Here is a 25,865-nt window from a genome sequence, read left to right on the forward strand (position 1 = left end):
TTTTACAACTACATGTCAAAATAGTTTATTTTGTACTTTTTAGCACTTTTAGGAAAACAAAGACAAGGAGCCAAATGAAGTATAAAGAACAGACTTATCATAAACAGATTTTTCCTAGAAAATATTTCAAAAACTCTTATTTACTATACTCATGTTCACCAACGTTCGTAATAACATACTATACATTTTGTTTGGATGGTAACAATAATTACTATTATTATTATATATTGTGTAGATTTGTAATTTTTATTTTCGCACTAATCATTAGTCATCCCCAGTTTTACCCGATATAGCTGAGACTCCCCTGTAACATAAAATGCCATGACCTGGGAGGGCACGGGCTAGCACTGTGCTTGTGATAAGAGGAGCAGTCATCGTATCCAGAGCGCAAGGCTACTTGGGTTCTCTTTGCTGGGGCATCACTGGGGATCGAGCAGATGACCTCCCAATAATAAAGCCAACACTCAGGCCAGCAGAGGTGATAAATTCATGTCCATAACCTACAATCCTTCTCAGAATTTCATTTCAACTGTCCTGACATCTCTAGGGCTGGTTTTGAGACAAGAAGCTAAGCTATTGGAATGAAATCCTGAACACCACAGCACCACTTGAGGAAACTTTTTTTCAACTTATTCTAACAGTCCTGGTTTTTGTCATTATCTTACTAATAGGAAGATTACAAGGTCAGTGCTTCTACTCTAAGAACCTTATATGTGCTCTTGAAAACAAGGGCTTTGGGCAGCTTGAAATTCAACCACAATGTTCAGAGATCCTTTTATTCAAATACAGAATATAATTTGATTTAAGTAGCATGTTAATGTTCATTTTTAGAAGTCAATAGAAACACAATTCTTAAACAGTCCTTGCCTTGAAAATGGTATTGCCTTTCACAAAAAAAAAAAAAAAACCACAAAAAAGACAATGGCATTTTACACAGATGTGTAAAAATAAGCAAAGAGCCATATTGTCTCTTAATATATCAAATAAATTATAAGGCTGAAATAGAGGAACCAAATGTATACAGTGCCTCAAAGTGCTTGTGCTGGGTTTCTCTCTGAAGTATTTCTGCCAAGCACTTTTGCTTCTTGCATCCTTCTTCAAATCCGATAGCTGATTTAGTAATGATTTTTTTTAAACGATCACATATTAACATTACGATATTGTCTAAAGTATCAAGTGAACTAAAACAAATAGAGAATTAGCTTGATTAATCTAAACAAAATTGATTTGCCACTACTTAGATATGTTCCACAAAATTAAATCCTCCGACATTGAATCAAAAGTCCTTAAAAAAATCCAATAAACAAGAATCATCATTAAATGTTCAGCATAGACTTCTCAAGAGGCCAAAAGGCAAACAAAGTAAAAAGAAGAATAACATTGTATTTTCCAAATGTTTAATCATTTCATGCTAATGTAGCAAAACAAATGTCAGTAGGTCTTTGGACCAGCAGTGTGTGAGCAAAAAAGTGGGAACGTTCACAGAAATGACTCTGTCCTCTCCCACAGAGGCACCTCAGAGAAGAATCCTTCACACAGGCTGTAGCCCTGGTCCAGAGACAGCGGGATGGCCTGGACTTCCTCTTTAATCTCCCAGGGGTGCTGCTGCTGCTGCTGTAGCATATCTGAAAACAGTGCCATCCCTTCATAATATTGGGACTGTGGATGGGGGTGAATGTGCTGCTGATGCTGCTGCTGTTGCTGAAAATCCTCGATGCTGCATCCCAACATGCTGTTCATTTCCAAGTAAGCACAAGCTTGTTCATCCTCGCTGTTATACCATTTGGGCACGTGCTGGTTAGGTATTTGCTGGTTTTGAGAGGTCACCTCCATCTCACAGCCCAGAGAACTCAGAGCAGTGTTAATGTCTAAGTCCTCAAAGGTGCTGCCATTTCCGCTAAGGACATCATCGAAAACAGAGGCCAGGTCAAAATCTCCTCGAAGTACATCTGAGCTTTTGATCTCACTTGCCAGCAGCGGTGACTGGGACACCCTTCCCACTTTGCCCCCTCGCTTGGGGAACACCTGCTTCCGTTTCACAGGTTCTTGAAAGTGGCCCATCGCTGTATGCTGGTTGCGCTGGGAGCTATAAGAAGAGCAAGACGTGAGCAGTTTACCTTGTCTCTGTGTGTTAAAATTTGAGGCAGGCATCCTTCTTCGCTTGAAGACACCATTGACGAACATATCTGCATACTGGGGGTCGATCTGCCAGAAGCCCCCCTTTCCTGGCTCATCCTTCTGCCTGGGCACCTTCATGAAGCACTTGTTGAGTGACAAGTTATGGCGAATTGAATTCTGTAAAGATTTGGACAATTGAAATTTGTTACTAATATATACAACTTTCAAACAGTCAAATGATACAACTGACATTTGTCCTTTATTATATATATAATATAAAATGCTGATATATATTTTCTGTCAATTTTAAGATGGATTTGTAAGGGAATATATATATATAGTACTGGTCTATGAATAAATCTGGTTTCCCAAATATTTTTCAGCGTTTCATTGCAAATGCAAATGGATAATGGAGAATGGAGAATTATATAATTTTTTAAAGTGAAAAGTTGGTTTTCAACATTTTTTTGTTTTATTTGCAGTAATGCTTTACTTCATGCATTAAGGCCTCTGGAAGATCCCATTGTGCAGCAGGTTGAGGTGTCTTGTTTCACTGGCTTACAGTGTGTGTGTGTATTTAACATGTGTGTGTGTGTGTGTGTGGGGGGGGGGGGTTAATGACGATGGGGGAAGGGAATGATGTGTGTACAGGAAAGCATATGCTCTTAATGAGGCTCTCTTGTAATGCAGCACTGCACAATTCTTATGATCAACTGTGCTGGGCAGCCAGCAAAATCCCTAAGGATCCCTCATTAAAGAGGCAGGCCCCAGGACACACTTTGGCCCTTTGGGTTTAGTGGTCTCATCTTCCAGCAACAGCACACCTGCAAGGGATTTTAGCCTATCTTAACACATTTCCTTTTTTTCAGGGTGCGAAACAATCGGTACGATATTGTTCACACACACACACACATATACATGCATACATACACACACATATATTTGTGTGTGTGTATGTATGTATGCACTAATCATTAATAGATGGTATTGAAGTATTCCCATTCACTGTAAAAGTTATCTTGAAGTTTCCAACCATATGAATCCCCACCTTATGTAATAACACTTGCTGTTCCTAATATAAAGCTTTTTAGAAATGTTTGTTGCCGAGTTATTTTTATAATCATAATCACATGATGTTGAGTCAGTAGTATTACATAACTAATCAAGCTTAGTTATGGACTACACAGTAATTTAATTGTGATTTTCCATTTAAAGCAGAATGAAGTCCAGGACAAGACTTAATCCCTGTCTGGGAAACCACACCTACAGGTTAAAAAAAGTTACCATTACTGAGACCTGTGGTTATATTTCAATGTATAAATACACCAGTTACCTGCCAACTGGGCTCTGCATGCCTGTAGTAGCAGAAGTTCTCAGTGATCCAACTGTAGATGGCAGAAAGAGTGATTTTTGTCTTTTTGCTGGCCTGCATGGCCATGCAGATAAGTGTGGCATATGAATACGGGGGTTTGACATGAGGGTTCGTTTTGTAGTCGAGTTCATCACTGTGGCTGTACAGTCTGGCCTGTGGATGACCATAGGTGCTGCAGGCTGGTGTTGGGTTCCCTGGGGGCTGAGGCATACCCATGGCAGCTGTGTCCCCGGCAGTGGGGCTGGAGGGTGAGTCTGAGCCCCCTGAAAGGTTCTTAGGTTGAGGGAAGTGCTGTGGGTGGCATCCAAAGCTGGGCGACCTCTCTGGATTGGCACTGAGGATGGAGAAGTTCTGGAGCCAGTGCAGGCTAGTGAGACTGTCGTCCAAACTAACAGAGCCACTAATATTTTCACTGTCATCCGGATGAAGCAGCATCCATTTTTCCTTGAATTTGTTGGCGATCTCAGGGCTTGTTAGTACTGGCATCTTGGAACAAATTACGTCCTATCTAAACCTTAGTTCTGGATAATTCAAAAAGACTTTATAATGGGCACTCTGGGAGATACCTGCAAATGACATAGACAAAGATAATACAAAACATTTAGTAGAGAAATACATATTATGGTGTATAAAGTCAGTTAATAGACAATATATTGTAAAATATAGTTTATTTAGAAATTCAACAGATTCTTGCTACCATATTCTTCCTAGAAAAAGGAAAAAGTACTATAAATAAAAATACTGAACATCCAATATAAGGTTTATGAGGAAATAAAACAAAGAAATTCCTGTGTCATTCATAAACTGACGTTAGTCTTTTACCTTACATGTAATATTCATATGCCTGGATATACTGTTTTTAGAAAATGAATATACAAACAGCAAAAAGACAACTGAACACTATTTAAGAGAATACCTAGAAGAGAATACAGATTTTATGATAGATTTTGAGCCATCGAGTTAATAAAATTGTTTCAGCCTGAAAACTTTGAAAAACTGATGTTCAGCGTTCTTTTTTCTTCTAAAATAAACAGCTACTCTAAATTAAATATTTATTTATTTACAAGGGTCAATTTTGTGGTGGAATGAAACAAAATATTATTACTGAAGTAATTAATTCTTCAGAAATTGGCATGCTTGTTCCCTGCTACTATAGACAACACTGCTCAATTTAAAACAAGAAAACGGGAGAGGGGCAAAAAGCTATAAATTAGTGACAGTCAGATGCCTACTTAAAGTTATGCCACCTATAAGATATTGTTATATGTTGTCCTAAGTAAGGTAAAGTTACTGTAAAGAATAATATTCTTACCTTGGCTTTTGTTGTAAATGTAGTCGAGATGCAGCGGAGCCTATTTCCCTGGCTGAGTCTCTGCCCGTTAGCCGAGGAGAAGACAGAGCAACAAGTGCACTCAAGACTCAACTCTCAATTACTCCATTCTCATGTGAAAAGAGCAAAGATTAGGATCCACCTTCGGGCTACTGCATCCAAAATGTCATGGTGCACGGTGTGAGGGAGCGAAGCAGACTGAAGGAGGCTTTGCTGCCTCTTGATAGCCTTTTAAAAACAGGAGCATTCTGATTGGCTCGGGAATCACGTAGCAGGGTCTGGTGGAAACACACTGAGGGGAGTGTCTATGCCTATTTCAACAAACACTAAGGTCAGCTCTAGCACTGTAACATGGATGATTGTCAACGACTTTTATGCTATATTCGAGCATGTGGGCAAGGTTTTCATTATTAGTGGGAAAACTAAAAAAGGGGAAATTAATAGATGATAAATAACTACAAAATGAACTAGAAACCCATATAGTGCTGAATAGCCAAGCACAAAATATGTCGGTCCATAGAGACTCGTTTTTGTTTCAAGAAACGTCGCTATCCAAAGAAAATCATGTAGCCTATCTCCAAAATAACAACATTAAAAGAGAAGGAAACACCCCTAACTTTCAGTGGAATTCAGTGTTAAATATTTTGCTCCAATAAGGTTATAACATTTTTTTTCGGTCCATTCATCGTGAAATTTTCACACAATGATAACTGCTGTGCTCAAATTATGCAGTATGCTTATAATCGACAAAACGGAGGGTTTTTTTTTTAAATTATATACAAGAATTAACATGAAAATGGCTCGGGAATATAATGGAATGTTCTCGATTCTGATAGTTCTGGTTTCTGGTACTCTTCCCAAGATAGTAGAAGGGTGGCATGGCCTGTAGGGGTCTGAGGTCTGTTGGCTGTTCTCAGGCATATTTTATTCTAACAGGTCAGAATGCTGTCCACTGTGAACCTTCACTTTGAATTTCAGGGAAGCTGGCTTTCTTCAGTTTTCTAAGGACGTACAGACAATGAGAGTCCATGAGGGTAAAACCTGAGTGTATTTTGGAGGATCCTGTTCTATAAAATTAATAACCGACAGTTTCGAGGTTGGCGTATGTCCGTTAAAAACGTGTTTGGGTGCAATTGTTTTGGGAAGTTTTCCCGCTTCAGGGCAGCGCTGCCTGTGGACGTACGACGCGCCAACACTGATAGAAAGGCGCTATTTTTTAAGCGGTAAATGCGCGCCACTTGTCCCGCTTCTTCACATTACACACACTCAGTGAGTCTGGTTTCGTTATACTTGTGAGGACTTCCGCAGATTTATTAATCTCTATAGGGTAACACTACACCAACACGTAAACGTTATCCTTCTACGCACATCTAAACGTAATACTTCATTCCTCCAAAATAAAAAGATTTCTTCCACATTGTTATGTGAGGACTACAAAAAATAAAAGTCTTCACTTGTACACCTGGTTTTCCTACATTAGAATATTTTGTCCTCATATGGTAGCAAGACAAAAACCCACACATTTCATAGCTTCACACAGTCCGTCATTCTATCTCTTTATTAAAACAGATGTATTCTGAAATTAAAGTACATAATCTAATGAGAAGTGACCACTTATTTCAATTTTGGTGGAAGCTCTATTGGAACTGGAAATCAAAGTGTGCCCCCTTGTGGCAGTAATTTCGTCACTAAGGTCTTCAAACATCAATTCTATGCAGTGTTATATGCCAGTTCTTAGGGCTAAAGAAAAAAGGACTGTTATAAGCAAACGTATAAAAGCAAATGTCTAGTGTTATGGGTGTGCTTCCAATTTTTCTATGCAATATAGAGGTGTACATCGGAATTTTAGTAATAGTGATAGAAGAAATCGTTCATTTTGGTCCTTATTAACAATGAAGCAAAATGAAGATTTACCTGTCTTTACTTGCCCCATCCTAAATATGTTGAAACCTGTTGTTAGAACATCAAATTCATGCAAATATATCACTTCACATTTTCAGCATCTGTTGAAAAATCTTGTGTTCACTGCATATATCAAAATGTGTGTAATTGTTTTGGATATGGGGTTTGTAATTGAAGGGTAAAAAAGATTAATTTTAAAAGTATATTTCAGTGCAGTACAGTGACTGAATTTAAAATGAGTTTTGACAAAGATTAGGATCGATTTAGCATGTAAAATATGTCCTATACACTCTAAATCACAATAAAAATCCAGGGTGGCAAAAAGCCATTAGTGTTTCTTTTTTGTTCTTTAAAAATAAAATGGCTTGCTAGTTTATTCCCTCTGGTTAATGCATCACCTTGTAGGAGCCAAACACTTGCAAAGATATTGTTTAACTATACATTATATGTTGGCAGGGCGGTTGGGGTGTGGTATTTAACCCACATATAGTGTATTTTACACTCTCAGAAAAAAAAGGTATTCTACAGGTATTTTATTGGTCACTAAATATACACAGAGTACACATACCTTTAAAGGTACAACGCTGTTTTTAAAGTCTAGATGTGTTCCCTACAGGTACATTACATTCTCTTGTCCAGAAGCAGAAACTATTATTTGTAAGCTGTAATTATATAACTGTGTTAAAAAAAAAGCATGAAAATTGAACTTTGAAAAATTTAAATTGGGCTTATGAAATCAACACAACTTAGAATAAGCTACAATTATGTTCTTTAACTAAAGGTACAGAATATGTACCCTTATGGGTACCACTCCAGTGACAGCAAAAGCTACCCCCACAGTGACAGTTTTTCTGACAATGTATATTGTGAGGTTTTCTGAAGTTTTGTCAGCTATCCATATGAACAAAGAGCCTCAAAGACAGGGTAGCAGGTGCATAAAGCTCTTCATGACAAAACGATTCATCTTCCATACACTTATACAATACATTTACAGAGGCTAGCAGAAGTGAATCACTGCAAAGCAAAACATATGTCAATCCAGGCAGACTTTTGGACAGAGATTAAATCTAGAGTTTGACATAACAAAGTATTTCTAATTTAATTATTTTTTTAAATAATTTCAGTTTTTCAGATCAAAAGGCATCTGAGACTACATTTAATCGTTATCCTGAAATAAGACATTTAGGTAACAGAAAGCCATTTGAATTAACTACAATTAAAGCTTTAAAGAGTGCTTACAGCTTCCCATTTTGTATATTTCATTGACCATAGGATGGGACAGCCATATGCTCAAAGGCACACACATACCCAGAAATAAGCTACATTATTATTTTCAACTGATGTCGTACTGACTGTAATTGTTCACAGAGTTTAAAATGCAGAAAAATAAAATGACTCAGAACAACAAAAATGTGTGTTTATAAAAAGGAAGAAAAGACATACAAGAAATTGACTGGACCACAATTGCACTGCCATAGCAAAAAAATATTTGGGGTCTGTTTATCTGAATATTGGACAATTGCAACAATAACAGTTCTGGGGACTCAAAATTATTTTTCCACATGGTTTCCACAGGACTTTTTTTCTGTTTACACAAACAATTTCAGAAAGAGTAGTAGCTGGAGGGGCGGCACGGTGGCGCAGCAGGTAGTGTCGCAGTCACACAGCTCCAGGGGCCTGGAGGTGACTGTCTGTGAGGAGTTGGTGTGTTCTCCCCGTGTCCGTGTGGGTTTCCTCCGGGTGCTCCGGTTTCCTCCCACAGTCCAAAAACACACGTTGCAGGTGGATTGGCGACTCGAAAGTGTCCGTAGGTGTGAGTGTGTGAGTGAATGTGTGTGTGTCTGTGTTGCCTGGCGTCCCCTCCAGGGTGTATTCCCGCCTTGCGCCCGATGATTCCAGGTAGGCTCTGGACCCCCCGCGACCCTAAATTGGGTAAGCGGTTACAGATAATGGATGGATGGATGGATAGTAGCTGGAGCTTTGCAGACTTAGTAAGGGCAGCTTACGTAGGACTGACGTGATATCATCTGTAAACATGATGTTGTGTGGGTTTAATCTCTTTTGTCTTAACACTGGCTTTTTTATATATCTCCCTTTCTCTAGTATGTCCAAAGGTTTAAAATTAAGATATCCTATTTATAGGATTTATATCTATAACTATATAATTATATATTAAGTTAATTTATATTCATGCATTACGGACACAGACATTCAAATGTACATGCAGAACTTGCAAAATCCCCATTTAAATAAGTGAAATCAAATGTGATGCGCTTAAGCAGCTACAGGTGATTTAGACAAGTGCTTCAAACATCTAGTTTTAGACAATAAAGGAAAAGAAATTGAAAAAAATAAAAAGAAAAAAAATGGGACTAACACCATATGTATAATATGTATAATAACACTGACTAAAACTGTGATCCGTAATTTAATTTTTAGGTTATTTTTCACTTAAGTGCATTAATTTAGGATTAATTTTAAAACATTTATAAAATGCCTTAAACCCCAACGCTGTTTCCAAAAATGTTAGGAAAATGTTAAACACATTATTCAATGATGGGCAAATCATTTAAAAAATATATTTAAACTTTTATTTGGAAACAGAAATTTTCTGAAAATTATATGCCCATCTTCAATTTGTTTAAAAACATACTATTGACATGTTGTTTTAAAATGTGTAGGATGTAGTTGGGCATTACTTTGCTGAAATAAACAAAAACTTTCCTAAAAACACATTTAAAAAACACAAACTAAATGGCAGCATATGTTGCTCCTACATCTTTATCATTCAGCATTAATGGTGCAAACATTTTTGGAAACAGCATTGAGGGTTAAGGCAGTTCATAAATGTTTCAAAATGAATCCTAAATGAATGCTCATGCCATGTGCACTAATGCTGGATTAATGTGCTAGCTGGATTATTTTTTTAATAATACACAATTTTTTAAATGATTTATTGACCAGGTTTTTGGAAATGTATTTCAGAAATCAAATATAAAAATGCATATATTTTTCAAACAAAAATAAACATTCTTATTTTTCCACATTTGTACTATTTTATTTAAATATAGAATTTAAATGATTTGCAAATTATTGCACTGTTTTGTTTACATTTTGCAAACTGTCCCAACTTACAAAAAAATTGTTTTTAATTATTAAACATGTTTCATAATTTTTCACCCCACTGTTGTATCTATAGTTTGTTTACCCCAAAAAAATATTTAATTAATATTAAATAGTTAACTTATTACCAAAATATCAAATCAATATTGTATATAGTCTATAAAAGCCAACACATTTAGTCAATTTTTAGTCTAGATTTTGACCTGTTTTGGCAAACTATCTCACTGTCCTTTCATGCTGATCTTTGAAAAATCAACTATGATGAGTTAAGGTTTATACACACCTTTAACTTCAATCTTCTTCATTTAACTTTTCTTTAAGCCTAATCCTGCTCTAATCTGCCCCTAACTGGTACCCAGAATTAATCATTTGTGCAGCTGATTGGTTACTGTGTCTTCAAGTCTGACACCCAGTTCAGATAAAATGGAAAATCTGCAAAAAAAAAAAAACATCAGCACCCTTTAATCAAGTCTCCCAGATTTAGCAAATCTTAGTCTGGAAGGATTCATGCAAGGTTCTGACAGAAAGAAAATCTATAAACAGAGGGTCCCAAACACTGGCCAGAATTGAGCCCTGGCTCTTCCTGCAACAACTGCCAACAAGTGGATAGGACAGCTGTATCATCACCATTTAACTTCACTTCCAAAAATATTAAAATTACTATCTTTAATAAAATATTTTTCATAAGACTTAACTAAAATTCTCGAAATAATTGTATGTGCTTATTAATATAACACATAACCCTGAACTTGCTACAGTAGAAGCTGCTGCCTTTTCTGTCCACGCATTTTGCTGAGCCAGGTATTTTATGGCATTATTTTCCATAAACTGTGGTTTTTGTCTGCAGTTAACAATCAATGATGTTATTTATACTTACCTGGAATTACCTGTCCTTGCAGAAGAAACTACCACTATTAAAAACCCATTAATATAGTTCCAAGAGCTAGTTTTACACTTATTTGTCTTGTTTGCCAAATTGTGTAAAAGCAGAAGAACATTTGATGCTGTGTGATATTTCAAATAGCATTACAGCTGTAAGAACCCACTGCAACAAAATAACAGCTGTGATGTTATTAGGGATAAAACACTCCTCATATACAACTGCTTAAAATTAGTTATTGTGGTCTGTTTTCTATGATTGAGAAACACTTGATTGAAGATTGAAGAGGCTTTGAGATATGCTCCAAGAAGAGAAAGAGTGTTAATGGAATAAGAGTGAGATACACTGCCACTATGGCCTGCGACGCTCATCTTCCATGTGTAGACTGCTGGGGAGGCAGAGCAAAGTCTGGCTGGAGCTGCTGGTGCTCTGGCTCTTCAGACTCTCAATGGACCCTGATGACCCTAAGCAGAGAACCAGAGTGAGGAACAACTTCTCACAACTTTTTAAGCTCCAAAATACTATGTTTTAAAAGCATAAATTAGCAGAAGTGATCACACTTCAGTGAAGCCCCTACCATAGTCAACATTCCTCAACAGCAGTAGACCAGGATTCAGAAGCTGAGCAAGTTGAGGGTAAAGCCAGGTCAAATTAATAGAGGAAAGGTTAGCAGACATAGCAGAATAGAAGTATGCAAGCATTCACCTCCTATCACTTCAAATATAATATAAGCAAGTGAGCATGTCCGCAATGATTTATTATATATTCAGAAACTAATGGCAGAGGTAACTATAGGCTTCAGAAGTGTCAGATATCAAGTTGAAAAAGGCTGGAACATTCTTTGATCAAACTGAAGTAGTCTGGAGCAAGTGTGTGATGACTTATGCATGCTGTTGGTGGAGATAAGCATGTCAATAGCTTCAAGGCACCAGGTCAAGACTAATGTCGCTTTTGCACCACATGGGTCCGCCTCTAATCGACTCAACTCTACACAGCTCGGCTCGGCACCCTTAAAGCTTGTAACTTTTCCACTGGCAGGGCTCCCCTGCGAAATGGACCCGGTGACGCTGCAAAACCTAGGGTGACCAGACGTCCTCTTTTACCCGGACATCTTTTTTAGACTTAAAAAAATGTCCGGGCGGAATTTCACAAACGTCCGGGATTTAGTTTTTCTAGAGCTTACATAGAATTTCAAGAAGCGTTTCGTTCACAAACCCCTAGCAAAACCCGTCTCTAACAGGAATCGCTGGCTTTTCAAAAACCTCAACAGCGGCAGACGCTGTTTACTCATCATGTATTTGCGTGTTGTTTTTGTTTTTTGGACTGAACATGGCTAAGTGCCCCAGTTCTCACGGATCAGTTTTACTTCTTGCACGTTCTGCTTTCACTGGAAATTTTTGTCAGCCGCCGGCCTAAGGAGCATATAAACCTCTTCAAAACACCTCGAGGTAAAGTTACGAGCTGCCGTTGTGAGTCAGATAAAAATAAATGCGAAAGCTGCTGTAATTTAAGAGATTTTATTGGCAGCAAGTTTTTGCTGGATTTGAATGAACTGTGCATTTCGTGGTGATTGACATGGCTCTGACCAATTAGCGCTGTGCAGGGTTTACACGTCACAATTTAGTACCTACTCGGCACGACTGGAACCCCGAGGGAACTGGGACTGAAAACCTATATGGTTCCAGGGACCAGGTACCAGGTTTGGCCAGTGGAAAAGCAAAAGAGTAGAGTAGAGTGTTGAGCAGAGTCGTGTAAGTCCTATGCAGTGGAAAAGTGCCATAAGATTCAAATTTCATACACCAGGTCTTAGCTGATCAGCTACATTTGGGGAATATGTGAGTCAAAGCAGTAAAATGAGGTGATTGCTAATTGAGAAAAAAACTGAAAGGAGTAACTGCATGTTAAACCTTTTAGAAGAAAACAGGTAGTTTTCATATCAGAAGGACTGCTGTTTGTGGAATTTTTGTGCAGTGTCCACTGCAAAACAAATCTTGAACTGTCCAGCTGACAACCGTCTATTTCAGTACCATTTCTGTAAAACATCTAAATATTATTTAGCAGTTTATGTTTTAAACTGAAACACATCTACTCTATGACAAGTTTTATGTAGACAGACTGGCCTTTTGTGAATACGTCAGGCACTGAAAGCAGAAGTGTGTGAAGAGTATAAGAGCATGCACATGCATGCATGTGACATTTTAAAGAATAAATAAAACCTAAAAACTAACTAAAGACCTTTGGTTGTCATTTAAAGTTGTATTGGACTTTTTAATAATACAATATACTAGTTACGGTATTCAATTTGAAAATATAGTGAACTGCAAATTCTAAAATTCTGCAGTCCAACTAGAGGTACAAGCTGAAGCTAGCTGTAATTAAGATGCGGTGTCCACTCACCAGGCAGAGCCAGGTCAGCTGAGGGATCACTCTCAGTGTGGCTTAGGCTGCTGCGTGCACTATGACAGTCTTGCATGATCTCACTTACGCTTGCACCCAGAGCCCTGCTCTCTGAACCTACACACAAATACACACATAATCAGACAAACACAGACCCACCCCAGCCCCTTTTACAGGTTAAATAAAAGGTTTTTAATAAATTACACTGTACAAGTTTATTAAGAAACTAAAAAGGGCCGGCACGGTGGCGCAGCAGGTAGTGTCGCAGTCACACAGCTCCAGGGGCCTGGAGGTTGTGGGTTCAATTCCCACTCCGGGTGACTGTCTGTGAGGAGTTGATGTGTTCTCCCCGTGTCTGCGTGGGTTTCCTCCGGGTGCTCCAGTTTCCTCCCACAGTCCAAACACACGATGCAGGTGGATTGGCAACTCAAAAAGTGTCCGTGAGTGTGTGTCTGTGTTGCCCTGTGAAGGACTGGCGCCCCCTCCAGGGTGTATTCCTGCCTTGCGCCCAATGATTCCAGGTAGGCTCTGGACCCACCGCGACCCTGAATTGGATAAGCAGTTACAGATAATGAATGAATGAATGAAGAAAATACAAATATTTTCCAATGAAATCCAAATGTAATCTATCAACCCAAACTTCAACTTGTTTTGTACAACAAGTGATATATAAACAAGCATACATACACAACTTAGAAATTACATTCCTAAATATTTTACTGGTACATTATTGTCACTTAAGGAACAAATAGTGTAAATGTACCTTTTAAGGTACAGCAGTGCTTTTAATGTTCAGATGTATTATTTAACGGTACATTACATTCTCTTCTTATGTGTAAAATAAAAGAACATAATAGACATCCTTGAGATGAAATGGGGTGTATGAAATCAACACAACTTTAAAATCTACATTCATTATAGAATTTGGTACAATTATGTTCCCTAACTAAAGGTACCCAATATGTTGAGGATGCATGGTTTCAGATACAGTAAGACAAACTATCAACTATAAAAGATAACAAATATACGTTTTATATTAAAACAAGGTCACACTGCCAGTGATGCTAAGCACCCAAGTGGTCAGTGAAGGTCTGTGTGAGTGAGTGAGTGAATGAGTAAGACACAGTAGACAATGGATTTTCATACAATTTAAAGAAAAAGAAAAATTACTTTTGGCTGAACCATCAACAAGTCTTAAATGTCCTACTTTTGTTAACACACATTTCCAGTGGGAGTCAGAAAAAGTGCCTCAAACCATGACACTGGAACAAACTTCCTATTCCATGTAGACTAACCTGTGTTAGGACAGCCAGGTTCAGAGTCCCCATCTACAGTCCCCTGTGGGAGTTTAAGAGGACAACACCGTTTCAGAAACAGCTATAACAATGTGCATTGTTGGCAGCCTGTTAATGGACTTTACTGAATGATAAGTTTGAAACAAAGCCTTCTATCTCATAGCAGTAATATAAACATATACTGAGACAAATAAAACTAATAGTCATAACCTAATCTATTCAAATATGTGTGAAGTCATTTTAATTTTACTGATATAGACTGAAATAATACAAGTAATAATTTAATTTTGAAATGTGTGATGATATATATGGGACGGATTTTGAACACCTCTGTGGGAGCTGGACTGTAGGGCAGCACAGAGCGAGGCTGGGCATCAGAAAGCTCAGACAGTCTCTCCTCATCCTCCTCCTCCTGGATGGGAGAAGATGGGGAGCATAGGGATCTGTAGAACAATCCCAAAACACACAAACATATAATTAGAAACTTAAATTACTGATTAAGCTCTTGACACACAGCATTATCAAATAAACGAAAGGCCATTACTGTATAAGTAAAAATAAATAAATAAATAAATAAATAAAGGGACATTATTAAATTCCATCAAGCAAATAAAGAGTTAATTCAGGTCAAGGATAACATATTGATTTATTTAGCAGGTTTTAGGTGCTGTTACCCATCTGGTGACTTGCTTCCTTTGCCTTTAAGGGCTGCTTGTTCTGTGCTGTGCTCTCCCATGCTATGCTGTCGTCTGCTCAAGTCCAGTGGGTCACCCATCTCACTTGAAAACTTGATCTCTTCGTAGAGAGGGGCTGAAGGGATAGCAGGAGGCACAGCCTGCACACCATTCAGTGCTTCCAGCAGGGACACTGGCTCATACCCTGGAGGGATGTTCTCAGAGTTCTGAAGATATACAAGACTGAAATGTGACCTGAAGCAAAACTCTGTTCACTTCTTTTATTCATTGATTTCATTTAAATAGAGTTCCAAACATCATTCAACAAAGGACAATCAATGCTATGTTGTGAATATATGAAAGAGAGTATGTGGATATGCTAGGCATATGGCTACATGAAAGAGAAGCTAATTGATCTGTTTAAAACAAAAGTTTGGTGAGGAAACAAGTATTTGTATATTTGTGTTGAAAACTAGTAATCTCACATAGATTCAGTAAAATTCCCATTGTTTAGGAAACAAGTCTCAGCAGTAATAATTACTGTAATAATTTACTGATTTAGATTTTTTTTGACTGACGTTTCACCTTCAGATTAAATTTTACCTTTACACCCACTAAGATATGTGAATTTGTTTCTGTATTACATACCGTGTTCTCTGTGTGATCTGAGCTTGGAGAGAGCACTGGACTGAAGGAGACTGATGACAGCATGGCAGACGGTTTCTTTTTCACTGCACGGATTTGGAGCAGTGCACGAAAGGCTGGCAAAGGAAAACAGCCATTTAGGAAAAAAGAATGTTAGTCATTGGGTTACAAATTGAGCTATGTCTTAACAGGCAGGCAATTCTCAAATGCAATAAGCTCCACTGTAGCAACTAAAAGAGACAAAACCATTCCACAGCTACCCTTAATGCTAACAGGAAGACTGGGCACAGATCACCAAAACAACTAGCTATGCATCTCAGTAAACTAACATCAAAATGTATGATATTTATGTTTGCTTATAGCTATTTCCTATTAGCTTGCCTGTGTTCATCACAATGGGTTTCTGCAGTGAAACTGGAACACCAAATTTGTTTGTTGAACCACATACAAATCTAATACACTCTTCAAATTAAACATATGTCACAAATTCAGTTCATAGTATTTCCAATGTTTTAGAATATTGCTACTCAATATATTATAAATATTGCATCTATGTATTTATGTTGTGCTGTAGGTATTCTCAAAGAAATCAGTTATGTATGTCACGACTATAAGTACTTACATATACGCAATAAGTCTGAATATCTGTAGACACCTCTTACAACTTATGAATTCACCCAAATTAAAGGGCAAAAAGAGATGTTAAGAGTGAAAGAGATTTTTAATGTGCACATCATGAATGATCTGCACAGAAAATCATGAAATGAAATGCAATGTTACATATCCATGATGCAAACAACTACTACTGAAGAAATGTTTGATATGTTGTCCACAAAATATTGTCCTTCCCAAAGATGTCTAGGGAAGTGGTTCTCAAACTGAGCTACGTAAAGCATCCTCAGGTGGTATGCCAGAAGATATTTGAAAATGTACTATATTCACTGAAAAAAAGGAATGATTGAATAAGTGAAATTGTATAGTTTTCACAGAATGTTTCACAGCTTCCATAATTCTATTTCAATAAAATGAATTTGTGTTTTACGTTAAAAAGAAGTGGCCCTGTGGGCAAATATCAAATTAAAGATCAAAGCATGTTATATCCACATTAAATAAAACTACGACCCCAGTTTCTACATCCCAATACAAATCTTGCCATACTAGTTTGTGGATCGCAAAAGCAGGTAAGCAGGTAAAAGACATACAAAACTGAAAAATAAATTGTTTAACCACTTACCAAAGAGACAACAAAACAAGACAAATACTGTAACAAAATGGATGCTGAGCCAGATCTGTGTTTTAAAGTCCACTGATCCATTCCATCTCATGGCTAAGCTAAGACTTTTCACTAAAATGGTAAACAGTAATTCAGATGTATGCCTACAGCATAAAGGTTTTGTGTGTGTATCTCCTCACAGGTGGTACTTAGGTGGTTTTAGTTTGATAATGCATGGTATTTGGTCTAAAATATTCTAGGGTCCTAGAAGCACTTTTCGTTCTATAATATCCTTTATAAAAAACAAAACAAAACCCAATGAAACCTTTATTACAGCATTAGTCTCCCCCAAAAAGTGATTTGAGTACCTGAAGCATATGAGCACATAACAAAACACACACACAAAAAAAGTTGAACATTAGAAAAACAATCATTAAACAGGAGATTTTACAGAACAATGCTGCATTCTGTCTACTGTAACCTGAGTGTAATTTATTTTTTCAGAAACTATTGATGGCTGCACAGTTATTAATTATATTTTAGTAGTCTCTTTGCAAGAAGCATTTGTGTGGAGAACTAAGGATCTGTGTATATAGCACTGCTGTAATATTGGTCATATTATAAAGCTAAACAAACACTGTTGTTTAATTAGAAACTTAGATAATTAGATCAGCCTATTGTCCATTTTTACAAATAGGCTACCTTTGTTGAGAATCTTTTTAGATTATTCAACATGATTATAGATTGATTTGGGAAAGAAAAACACACAAAATCCTAGATGTTTTTTTCAAACCACATGCTGTAATACTGCACCATTATTCGACTCTGTCCAGCAGGTGTCACTGTTTTCTAAATGTCTTTCCACACGTGTTGTCTGAAGCTACAATTACAACCTCATCTAATTAATAAAATAAACATATAAATAAATAATGCGTGCATGGAGACTACAGGGAGAGAAAATGGTCACTTGTACTTTTAGTACCCTGTCAAGGCTCCTCTACCTTGCATTATTATTATTATTATTATTATTATTATTATTATTAGCATTATTATTCTATGAAGCACTGTGAAGTACATTTAAATAATAACGGACAGATACAGGGACAATTTACACATTGATTAATGAGACACTTACGCAGTCGGCAGATAGGGCAGTTGTTGGCCTGGTAACGCAGTGTGTCCGCACATGCATTGCAGAGACACAGGTGCCTACAGGGCAGTATGAGTGTATCACGCAAGTCTGACAAACACACCACACACTCACTGCTGTTGTCATTGTTTTCGTCTTCTGCAGACTGGTGAAAGAAACAGAAATTGGTATATAACATAGAAATACAATGCTCAGTATCAGAACATTACATTACAGTACATTATTGCTGTACATCAATTATTTCTAAATTACAGAACAATAAATTTATTTACATCCAAAGAAGTAACAAAGTTTTTGTCCCTAAAGGTAAACATTTAAAACATCATGCCCCACTCTAAGGGAGACTAACATTTATTAGGATCAGTTGAAAATAACAAAGAGCAGAGAGTGCAAGGCTTATTCCGTCAATGGTGAGCCTACATGTTGTTCGCCTTGATATACCTTTGTCTCTTGATTGTTCTTATTCTCGATTCCATAAATCTCCTGGAGCAGGTAGCTTACTCGATCAACCTGTACAAAAATAAAACTACATGCTGAGCTTATTTAAATTTAAACATCATCATCATCATCATCATTTTCTTCTCCGCTTCTCCATTTCAGGGTCGCGGTGTAAATTTAAACAGTTTACTGGTATTATCAGAAACAAACACTTTGGAAGCCACAATTTATTATTGAAATGGATATGAGATGAGGTTCACATTTAGACCAGACGTTGGCAGTAAAGAGCTACAGACAACTGGAATTCACCCTAAAGCGATTCTGCTGATGAAGTAGGTTGTGTATGATGAATGCAGTGTCTTCAGTTACATAATTTCAGGTGCCTCAATTTATAGCTCTTGACGTTTTTATTTTCATTTTTTATGTCCTCTAATTCACTATAAAATTCAAATTTTGAATAAATAATACTCATTATTATATTTTAACTAAATATTACAAATTGTTCCTTTACCAGTAACTGGTCATCCAAAATACAGTAAAGAAGTATTTTTAATGAGCTTGCTGTAAATATTAGGCCTTTATAGACTGAGAAATAAAGAAAAGTAGACTGCACACACAAAATGTGCAAAATACTCTAAAAATTAGCATCTTGCAAACCAATCATGTGTGACCAACACCTAATTTCATGTCGAAATATAATGGTTAGATCTTTTAAAAAAAACACTTACTATTTGCTTCTGCTTCAAGGGTTTCACAGAAAAACTGCCATCAACATGCTGTGGTACAAATAAATTTCAAACAGTTAAATCATGAAACAACTAACCTGTCTCAGGAATACAAAAAAAATGTAAAAATCCATTATTATTTACAGAATATTTAGAAGAGCAGCTGGCTCACTCTTAATGCAATACAGTGTCAATTAGAAAAGCCACATCTAATGTTTTTCACTTTGTAATGCAAAGCGAATAATAAAACAATATAAAACAATCAGAATACAAGATTACATACCTTTTCAAATGCTGCTAAAAGTACATGAGCATGTCCTATGACATCTGTAACAGCAAAGAATAGAATTATGATGGAGCATTGCCACTTGTAACATGAAATAAAAGTATTTTTCTCTAAAGGTTAAGGGGGGCCTACCATCTCCATCATCAACCACTGCCTGAATCACAAGCGGGAATACACCTCTGTCCAGGTCAAAGTTCAGCTAGAGAAAAAGACTTTTAGTGTCAAACTATTAAAATCCTCCATGCAAAATGTTGACACTTCTAAATTTGAAGAAACTGTAAGTTGATTGTCCTAATGACAAATGTTTTACGGATACACAGTAACACTCGATAGATTGATAAAACCTAATGTTATGATAAACTTTCAAATATGTAACAGAAAAATATTAAGTTAAAATCAATGAAGTTAAGTAATACATGCTACAGGAGCACTACATGCTTAAAATACACTTTGTTTTGTACTTTTGTGCATCTCTTGAAATCATACCAAACTGAACCTCTGAATCTTTCACAGTCTTGAATACAAAAAGGTCAATGTCTATTTTTAAAATTTTTCTACACTTTCAAAACATTTTACAGCACTGCCTGACCAAAACAAAGCCAGAATTACATATAAATAAGCAAATACTAAAAAGCCTCTTATTTTATAATTACTGTAGTTATTAACATGTATTGACTCTGAGAAGAAAGAACTGTACAAAAGATTGATTACTTAACTAGTCAATCAATCAATCAATCATCGACAAATATTATTTTAACACAGTTTTGCATTGCCAGACTCTAAAGAGTTTTGGCATGACGTGTGTAAGGACATAGTCTTTATGATTCATATTGGACCAGTAAAAGACCCAGTACAAAACAAAACACGGAGTGCGTATACGCTGAGGTACAGACAGCATGGTCAGATTAGTGCACTGAAGGTGTCAGACTCTCTGTCAACTGGTGGGTGAAGCACCTGTGGCTGAGACTAATTTTACCCTAGTCTCAGCCACAAACACTCTGCCCACAAGTTGATGGAGTGTCTGATGCTTTCAGTGCGTTAAGTTCGCCTCACTGTCAGTATTCTACCAATTATATTTTGATTGGCCATCTGTCTCCTTCTACATGTCATGCCAAAATAACAGACATTAGATTGGGGTAATAGCCCCCCTTCTTCCACCCATCTCTCATGAATTTAGGATGTCACCAGTGTGGAACCAGTCGTAGTTACTAACTTGGGTACTACAATGATGTTCCTAAGTGCGAAGAACTTTTTTTTACCTTTTTTAATCCAATTTTTGACTGTTTGACTGTCCATTTGATGTGGAAATATAATTAAGGGGGTTATATTAATTGCTAAATTTAACAGGAACAATCAAAATCTATGATGGTTATTTAGAACCAAAACACTAATGCCATTGATACCAATCACATTAACTCCCCCTTGTGTCTTATTTTTATTGAACACAATAAAGACAATCCTAGTGTACTCTTTAGTGTGATCTCTAAACTTACAAACAATCAGGCAGCTACTAATTCACAGATCCCAGCCATTAAAACCAGCAATGCATTTATGGACATTTTTAACAACAAGATTGAAAACATTAGACAAACAATAAATGCCATATTACTAAGTCTAGCATGTTTGTCATCTGGTATGGCTGATATAGAACAAAACATAGAAGACACATAAGAGGCCTTTGACCCACTTCCACAGCTAGAACTGGTGAAAATCATCTACTCGTCAAATTGTATGACCTGCACACTTGATGCAATACCAACAAAACTATTTAAAGAAGTTTTACCAGTCATAATCAATAAGTCAATAATAAGTCATTAACAGTGCTATATTCGTCCCTTAGACTGGGTCACATACCCAAAGCATTTAAACTAGAATTATTATACTCCTGATTAAGAAACCAAATCTTGATCCTAGTGTACTATCCAATTACAGACCTAACATTCCATTCTCTAACATTCCATTTATATCTAAGATCTAAGAAAATGTTGTGGCCCAATAACTTCGCTCATACCTGCATATGTGAACATAACATATATGAAAAATTTTAATCTGGTTTTAGGCCACCCCATAGCACCAAAAAGGCTTTAGTTAAGATAACAAACGACCTTCTCGTCTTTGATCAAGAATCCATGCTGGTTCTACTTGACCTCAGTGCAGCTTTTGATACAATTGGCCATACTATTTTGCTAGAAAGACTAAAGAACATGGTTGGAATCAGTGGAACGACCCTATCATGGTTTAAGAAAATGGAGGACTGTGTAAAAGAATTGAAGCACTGGATGCCGTACAACGTCCGTCTACTAAACAGCAACAAAACAAAGGTTCTCCTTCTAGGTCCAAAACTTGCTATAAATAAGGTATCAGACTTAATACAAAGTTTTGCTGACTTCCCTGTCCTTCCTAGCTCATCAGCTAATAATGTGGGTGTAGTAATGGACTCAGATCTATCATTTGATCAGCATATAGGTTACATTACAAAAACAGCTTTCCTACATCTTTGTAACATCGCAAGTTCAGAAATGCCTTATGCCTGTCAGATGCGGAAAAATTAGTTAATGCTTTTATTACATCAAGATTATTGCAATGCACTACTATCAGGATGCCCCAGCAGAAACTTGAGTAAACTCCAGCTAATTAAAAATGCTACAGCCAGGGTCCTCACTAAAACTAGAAAATTTGATCTACTGCTGCTAGCCAATGACCACTCACCATTACCCACAGTCATCAATTACACTGAATGGAGTCAGATTAGCAACACTCTGACTGATGCTTCCAGTCTGATGCACTGTTATTATGCCCCCAGATTGATGTCACTATTCTTCTTCTTCTTATTATTATTATTATTATAATTATTATTACTGTTCTGTAGTATAATGAAACTTAACTGGTGATAATTAAAATAGTAAATCAGTAGTCTCGAGTTCCTCACAAGTTTTCTTCCTCCAGCCTTGAGGGAGTTTTTCCTTGCCACTGTCGCCTTCGGCTTGCTCGCATTGGGCTTTGATTGAAATGATCTGTTCTAATACTAATTATGTTAATCTGCATTGTGACGTCAGTTGTAAATAGCACTATATAAATAAATTTGATTTGATCTTAGCATGTGAGAAATAGCCTACTTGTTCAGTTCCTAACCACAAGTGAATTTTTTATATGAGTGAGTATGTGAGTGAATGAGTTAGTGAGCTAGAAGCCAGGCTCATGAAATGCTTCACATCTAATATATTAAGAATGCTGCCATTATCCAATATTTTTGGTTAAATACTTAGGATTTAACCTTACCTCCTCTGGTTTCCATTTAGTGAAATCAATCTTGAAAGATGGCAGAGAAAACTGTTGATTTATCCCTCTCTTATAATGGACTGTTTCGGACACCAGAGCTGGAGTCTTAGGAGTATACCTTGAAAGGTGAATATTATCATGATCATCATTATGTAGTTTTTTGTTGTATTCATTATAACCAATCAAATTTCTAGACATTAAACATTTAAATAAATTGGACCAACAAATAACAATATTTTAACTGTTAACTAAAAGTCCAGATTTATTTGTTCTGTATTTGCATGGCATCAATGAAGCTTCTAAAGCGATCTGTTTTCTAGCTACAGTAGTGTCGTATTTCCCTGAGCTCGGATAACAGAAGCAGGACCTAGGGACTATTTAGTTCATCAACCATGTGATCTACATACTTCCTGTGACCTGTAACATTCCCACAAAACGGAAACAAATACCGCAGCTATTTGAGCATAATCCATCCTGTAACTAGGACTTAAAGTACAGTTTATAGATAAAATGTTTGCATTCTTTTTGTCATAATACTGAATAAAATCACTAAGAAATAAAAATGTAATGCACAGAAAAGTGTGTACATAATTTTCACATGAACAATATATGTCACACTAACAAATATATTATGAAATATATTACATTAACATAATAAATGGTCAATGACATTTTAATCATGTGGGGGAAAATTTATACATTTAAATTAATTAAATTCTGTGAACTTAAAGATACTTACACTGCCATTCCATTAGAAAACTCTTCAAATGCCTGACAGAATACTGTGATGGCAACTCTGGCATCAGTATCAAAGGAGAACTCCACACCATATAAAATTCTTGGATTTCCAGTTTCTTCAGTTGAGCCCTCTGTATCATCTTTGTACCTGACAAACAAAAGCTAGAGGTTAACTTCACATATTTTTGGTTTATTCTTATGTAACTATGATTACTGAAGCACAAAATAATTTTTTATTAACATATATGTATGAAAAGCTAATGAATATTTCTATGTTAAGCGGTTTTAAAGCCCAGAAGAACTGGCCTGCTGGACCAGGTTACCTGACAAGTCGTAAAGAGTCTTTCCTGATGTTTACAAGACTCTTCAGTGTTTTCACAGGCTCATGGGGTCCAGGAGTCACATAGGGAAACTAAGATAAAGGAATAGTTAGAAATTTAGGAACTACATATTTGCATTAAGATGATGTGGTAATTCAGACTCAAATGATAACTAAGGAAACTCAGTTTTTGCTTACCTGAACAGGCCTGTTACCTAGAAAATTCAGATCCATATTTTCTCCAAACAAATATCCCTCTGGGTGCGGGGTGTCAAATTTTTCCCCTCCCATGAAAAAATGACTAGTGAAATAATTCCCTGAGAAGTGAGAGTGAATGTTAAGTCATACTGTAAAACAAATTGACACCTGTGGATTATCAAAGTTAATTAACTTATTCAAAACTGAACTGATTTCTAACACAATGTTTACTATCAATCACTGCCATCAATAACAATAAAAACAATGTAGCGAGGCTGAGAGGAGGAGGAGGAGGAGGAGTGGCACATGATAGGAATGCATAACCAATGCATAAAATCTGGATGGAAATAATGTGTTCCTCGTTTGTTAATATGCTATTACTGTTTAATTTTCACGTAAGCATCGTAAGCACTGTCATTGGATGGTGGGCTAGTTTCTCCAGTGGTATTATTTTAAACGTCTTACCTGATTTCGGGGGATATCTGTAAGCTGAATTGGCTTGAATATCGATGTCTTCAACTCCAGCAATTCTCCGACTTAGAATTGAACCCATTTTCCCAATCAGGTTCTTTCCTGGACTTATGAAACTTGAAGGCAAGGGAAGAACGTGAGTTTTACAGAGTTTTTGGTTTATTTTGCTAGTTTTGTTTCTTCCGTTATAGATGCGTTCGCATTCCCATCTTGTCATGCACAAAAATATTACGTTCAACGGTACTTCTGTGTCAGAATGATCCTCCAACGCATGAAAAAGTATTATATATATATTGTTCAGCACACACTACTGAAATTAGGTTACCAATAGGTCTTAAAATTAAGGTCTAACAAGGAACAAAAATAATACTTCAACAATATTCCAGTGACTCTCCTCTTTGGAAACAACACTAGCTCCACCGCGAGACGCGTGATTTCATGGAGCTAAGAATTGTGGGAAGTGTAGTACGTAAAAGCGCTGTGATTCACCAGTGAACTGCATACAGTAATTCGAATACTGGTGTTCATTCGTTAATTCGTTCGTTCGCTTATTTTCTGTAACGTGAGCTCGGTGAGTTCAGAACGTAGTTTGAATAATTGTGCGCAAAGATTACCACACACTGGATAGGGTGCCACTTAATCACAAGACATCATCACACATTCATTCAGTCACTCAGAACTTATGGTAAAATTTCACAGACAATCGGCCTAACAACGTTTTTGGACTTTTATTTATTTATCGGTTTATATATTTATTTGTTTATTTATTTAGGAGAGGATTACCTAGAGTTTTATCTTTATGCACATAAAGAATTATAAGAAAATGAATCTTAAGTATTATGAATCCATGTCACAAGTGCCACAGAATATCATTTGGATTAGCATGAATTATGCCAAGAATGCAGGAACAAATAAATATATGTCAATTTACTGTTTGCTTATAAAGTATAACAAATGTCATAATTGTACCTATAGATGGTTGTACACCATGCTTCCGTCTTGAAATGTGAGTTACTTTTCCTAAAAGGCAGTGTATTTGTAAATTATGTAGCACTTAAGTAGGGGTTGTATCATGATTTCAGCTAGAAATTTTTCAGTACTTAATGCCACACTAGTGCAAGTGTTTGAAAGTGTCTGCATATTTTACTTCGAAATTCAAAATAGTTTATATTACTGAATAGAGATTACAGGAGCCACAGAGAACGCAGGAGCATCACTCAAATAAGCGCAGTGTGGTCAATGGGAAAGCATTGATGAGACTGCACAAAACCCGTATGTACTGGTCTCCTCTGAAGTGGTGTCTTTGGACTTT

The 25,865-nt window shown here is 36.7% G+C and overlaps 2 protein-coding genes across 6 annotated transcripts; both read right to left on the bottom strand.

Annotated features, from left to right (window-relative positions):
• Positions 1 to 966: 966 nt before the first annotated feature.
• Positions 967 to 4,859, bottom strand: foxj1b (forkhead box J1b). Its single transcript, XM_066666569.1, has 3 exons — positions 4,803 to 4,859; positions 3,452 to 4,056; positions 967 to 2,295 (listed from the first exon to the last, which is right to left on the bottom strand). Exons 2-3 carry the CDS (start codon positions 3,974 to 3,976, stop codon positions 1,480 to 1,482), a joined length of 1,341 nt encoding a protein of 446 aa, XP_066522666.1. The 5' UTR covers positions 3,977 to 4,056; positions 4,803 to 4,859; the 3' UTR covers positions 967 to 1,479.
• Positions 4,860 to 9,851: 4,992 nt separating this feature from the next.
• Positions 9,852 to 24,916, bottom strand: mgrn1a (mahogunin, ring finger 1a). 5 transcript variants are annotated; one of them, XR_010801876.1, is made up of 17 exons: positions 24,548 to 24,916; positions 24,083 to 24,201; positions 23,889 to 23,977; positions 23,567 to 23,713; positions 22,828 to 22,945; positions 19,681 to 19,747; positions 19,546 to 19,589; positions 19,266 to 19,313; positions 18,541 to 18,609; positions 18,085 to 18,244; positions 15,740 to 15,852; positions 15,092 to 15,318; positions 14,746 to 14,860; positions 14,418 to 14,460; positions 13,366 to 13,667; positions 13,123 to 13,239; positions 11,076 to 11,189 (listed from the first exon to the last, which is right to left on the bottom strand). XR_010801876.1 is itself a non-coding variant. In XM_066663791.1 (17 exons), the coding sequence occupies exons 1-16, from the start codon at positions 24,768 to 24,770 to the stop codon at positions 11,308 to 11,310; spliced, it is 1,737 nt and encodes a 578-aa protein (XP_066519888.1). In that variant the 5' UTR covers positions 24,771 to 24,916; the 3' UTR covers positions 11,097 to 11,189; positions 11,303 to 11,307. The 5 variants fall into 5 exon arrangements, 3 of the variants coding, with proteins under 3 accessions (XP_066519887.1, XP_066519888.1, XP_066519886.1); XM_066663791.1 differs by lacking the exon at positions 13,366 to 13,667 and adding an exon at positions 11,303 to 11,345 and having other exon boundaries at positions 11,097 to 11,189; XR_010801877.1 differs by lacking the exon at positions 11,076 to 11,189 and adding an exon at positions 11,314 to 11,345.
• Between the last annotated feature and the right edge of the window lie 949 nt (positions 24,917 to 25,865).

Source organism: Hoplias malabaricus, chromosome 3 (genome assembly GCF_029633855.1).
Source record: "Hoplias malabaricus isolate fHopMal1 chromosome 3, fHopMal1.hap1, whole genome shotgun sequence".
Lineage (NCBI taxonomy): Eukaryota > Metazoa > Chordata > Actinopteri > Characiformes > Erythrinidae > Hoplias > Hoplias malabaricus.